General features: G+C 40.8%; 1 protein-coding gene across 1 annotated transcript; it reads left to right on the forward strand.

Annotated features, from left to right (window-relative positions):
- The first annotated feature begins 809 nt into the window (after positions 1 to 809).
- On the forward strand, positions 810 to 3,001 carry LOC130277188 (E3 SUMO-protein ligase ZBED1-like). Its single transcript, XM_056527590.1, has 2 exons — positions 810 to 1,579; positions 2,925 to 3,001. The coding sequence occupies exons 1-2, from the start codon at positions 937 to 939 to the stop codon at positions 2,933 to 2,935; spliced, it is 654 nt and encodes a 217-aa protein (XP_056383565.1). The 5' UTR covers positions 810 to 936; the 3' UTR covers positions 2,936 to 3,001.
- Positions 3,002 to 3,288: the final 287 nt, after the last annotated feature.

The raw sequence follows: 3,288 nt of genomic DNA on the forward strand, positions 1-3,288 counted from the left end.
TGCAAAAAAAAAGTTAAAAAAAAGTGTTAATAAAGGTCATTTAACCCCTTCCCTAATAAAAGTTTGAATCACCCCCTTTTCCCATAGAAAAAATAAAACAGTGTAAAAAAATAAATAAACATATGTGGTATCGCCACGTGCGTAAATGTCCGAACTATAAAAATATATTGTTAATTAAACCGCACGGTCAATGGCGTACGCGCAAAAAAATTCCAAAGTCCAAAAAAGCGTATTTTGGTCACTTTCTATACCATTAAAAAAATGAATAAAAAGTGATCAAAAAGTCCGATCAAAACAAAAATCATACCGATAAAAACTTCAGATCACGGCGCAAAAAAGAAGTCCTCATACCACCCTGTACATGGAAGAATAAAAAAGTTATAGGGGTCAGAAGATGACATTTTTAAACGTATAAATTTTCCTGCATGTAGTTATGATTTTTTCCAGAAGTGCGACAAAATCAAACCTATATAAGTAGGGTATCATTTTAACCATATCGACCTACAGAATAATGATAAGGTGTAATTTTTACCGAAATATGCACTGCGTAGAAACGGAAGCCCCCAAAAGTTACAAAATGGCATTTTTTTTTCGATTTTGTCGCACAATGATTTTTTTTTCCGTTTCGCTGTGCATTTTTGGGTAAAATGACTAATGTCACTGCAAAGTAGAATTGGCGACGCAAAAAATAAGCCATAATATGGATTTTTAGGTGGAAAATTGAAAGGGTTATGATTTTTAAAAGGTAAGAAGGAAAAAACGAAAGTGCAAAAACGGAAAAACCCTGAGTCCTTAAGGGGTTAAAAAATCTGACATCAATCAAACTGTAATATTGTGCAAATGTTGTCGGGCTAAAGTTGTAGCTACAGGAGGCAACACAAGCAATTTGCTCCACCACCTTATAGTCGTCATCATGTCCTGGAGTAGCAAGAATGCATGAATATAAAATCTTCGTCCTCAATGTCTGCAGGTAATGCTGGGACTGCTAGACAAACGACCAATCAGATGTCAATCAGAGAGGCGTTTGCTAGGGGAACGGCTTACGACAAGAAAAGCAAACGGTGGAATGAGATTACAAACGCTATCACTATCCACTTAGCCAAAGACATGGTACCACTTAGTACTGTTGAGAAAGATGGGTTCAGGGAGATGATTAAAACGCTGGATTCCAGATATGTTTTACCAAGTCGCAGATACTTCAGCCAAACAGCAATTCCCGCCTTGTACCTAAAGCACAGAACCAAGCTAGAAGCAGACGTGGCTACCATTCCCCACTTCTCAGCAACAACCGATTTATGGTCTAGTCGCAGCATGGAGCCATATCTAAGCCTGACGGTTCGTTTTATAAGTGATGACTGGGTGTTGCATAGTCGTTGTCTGCAAACAAGCTTTTTCCCAGATGACCACATTGGAGAGTTACTGTCGGCAGGCTTGCAGGAGGCACTTGATTCCTGGGGACTTTCGGAGCAGAGACTAGTGGCCATCACAACCGACAGTGGAGCCAACATCCTTAAAGCTATCCAGCTAAATAATTGGATAAGACTCCAATGCTTTGGTCACAGGCTTCACCTAGCCATTGGTAAGCAGTTTTTAGCCATTGGTATACAGTTATACATTAATACGTTATTTTGGACTTTGGACTTTGCCATAATGAATATCATATTTTTCGGGGTATACCACGCACCGACCTATAACATGCACCCTAATTTTTCCAAGGAAATTTGGGTAAAAAAAAGTTTTTCCCCAAATCCTTGTAAAAATGAGAATGAGAGTGTGCGTGCGCGTGTGTATACCCTAATAAACAGTTTCTGACCCCGCAGAAGCCGCTGCAGATCAATTAATTAAAGCGGGCTCTTTAAATCAATGAACTGCAGCAGCTTTTATGGGGCCAGAGTCCTGCCTGCGCTGCTCGATTGCCTCCCCCATCCCCAGTTTTATTGTTGCCTGTTCCTGGGGACCGCACAGAGCTCTCCATCAGGCTCCGGCGGCATCCTGAGCTGTCACTGTGCGCCGCGCCACTGACTGTGACGTCTCACTGAGGAGGACATCACTCGTCATTGCGCAGCGCACAGCAACAGTGCAGGACGCTGAAGAAGCGCGGTCCCCAGGAACAGGCAACTATAAAACCGGGGAGGGAATTGGGCAGTGGTGGCTGGACTCAGGCCCCAGGACAGGCAGGGGGAGGGAAGCGGGGGCGGGACTCTGGACTTGCAAAAGCCGCTGCAGTTGATTGATATAAAGCACCCTCTTTAAATCATTGAACTGCAACGGCTTCTGCGGGGCCAGAAACAGTTTATTGGCGTATCATACACACATACACTTTAGTCAAAAAATCTTAGCCTAAAAAAATGTGTTATACGTCGTTTAAATACGGTATTCAGTGGATAAAGAAGTCTTCACTTTGCAGTTAAGGGGAGGTATTGTTCACATTGTGCAGCCAATTGGTTTACAAAACATGCACAATAAAGGTTCTGTATTTTGACTGCAAGCATTCGGATTCCTTCACTTCATTACAATTATGATTGACACTTCTTTGGGAACAGCAGCATTTTGTGGGGCCATGCAAACAAACCTGTATTAATACTAGTGTGAATATTAATGTTTTCTACAATATTCAGTACTCATGACTGTAAAAAAAAGTCATTGTAAGGCAATTTACTGCAGTAATTACTCTTTAAACTATTAGAAAATGAGGTTAACCCCCAGCCGTGCATAAAAAAAAAAATATATATATATATATATATATACAGTGATATACCGTGATACCGCCATCATTTAGAAAAATACCGTGATATACATTTTTGGTCATACCGCCCAGCCCTACTAGAGGGAAGAACTTTACAGAAATCATCTCCTCTTCTCTTCTACAATTGCTCAAAGACTAAATATTTATTTATTAATTCATTTCTCTGGTTTCTTTGCAGTTCCCCAATAACATCTATAACATCTGAGACTCCTAAAGACTCATCCGGTGAGGAGACCTCAGTATAGAAGATCAGCAGCAGCCGCCACATCTGATACAGCCCCTTCCAGCCTCTCCGCTGTGCTCTGACATCACAACATTTAATATGCTGAGATATTTATAATAAACCTATTTTTATATTTTTTTTTACCTTATGTTAATGTTTCATTTAATTAACCCCTTTCCGACCCATGACATACATGTACGTCATGGAAGGGATGGTTTTCCCGACCTGTGACGTACATGTGCGTCATGTATATATATTGGCCGCCAAGTACAGCACCGTGCCCGGTAAGATGGTGGCTATCACTGATTTCGTCAATCAT

This window comes from Hyla sarda, chromosome 6, assembly GCF_029499605.1.
Source record: "Hyla sarda isolate aHylSar1 chromosome 6, aHylSar1.hap1, whole genome shotgun sequence".
NCBI lineage: Eukaryota > Metazoa > Chordata > Amphibia > Anura > Hylidae > Hyla > Hyla sarda.

Bases quoted from the DNA above. Each gene is read 5' to 3' on its own strand.
- LOC130277188 (XM_056527590.1), top strand. From the start codon at position 937: ATGAATATAAAATCTTCGTCCTCAATGTCTGCAGGTAATGCTGGGACT.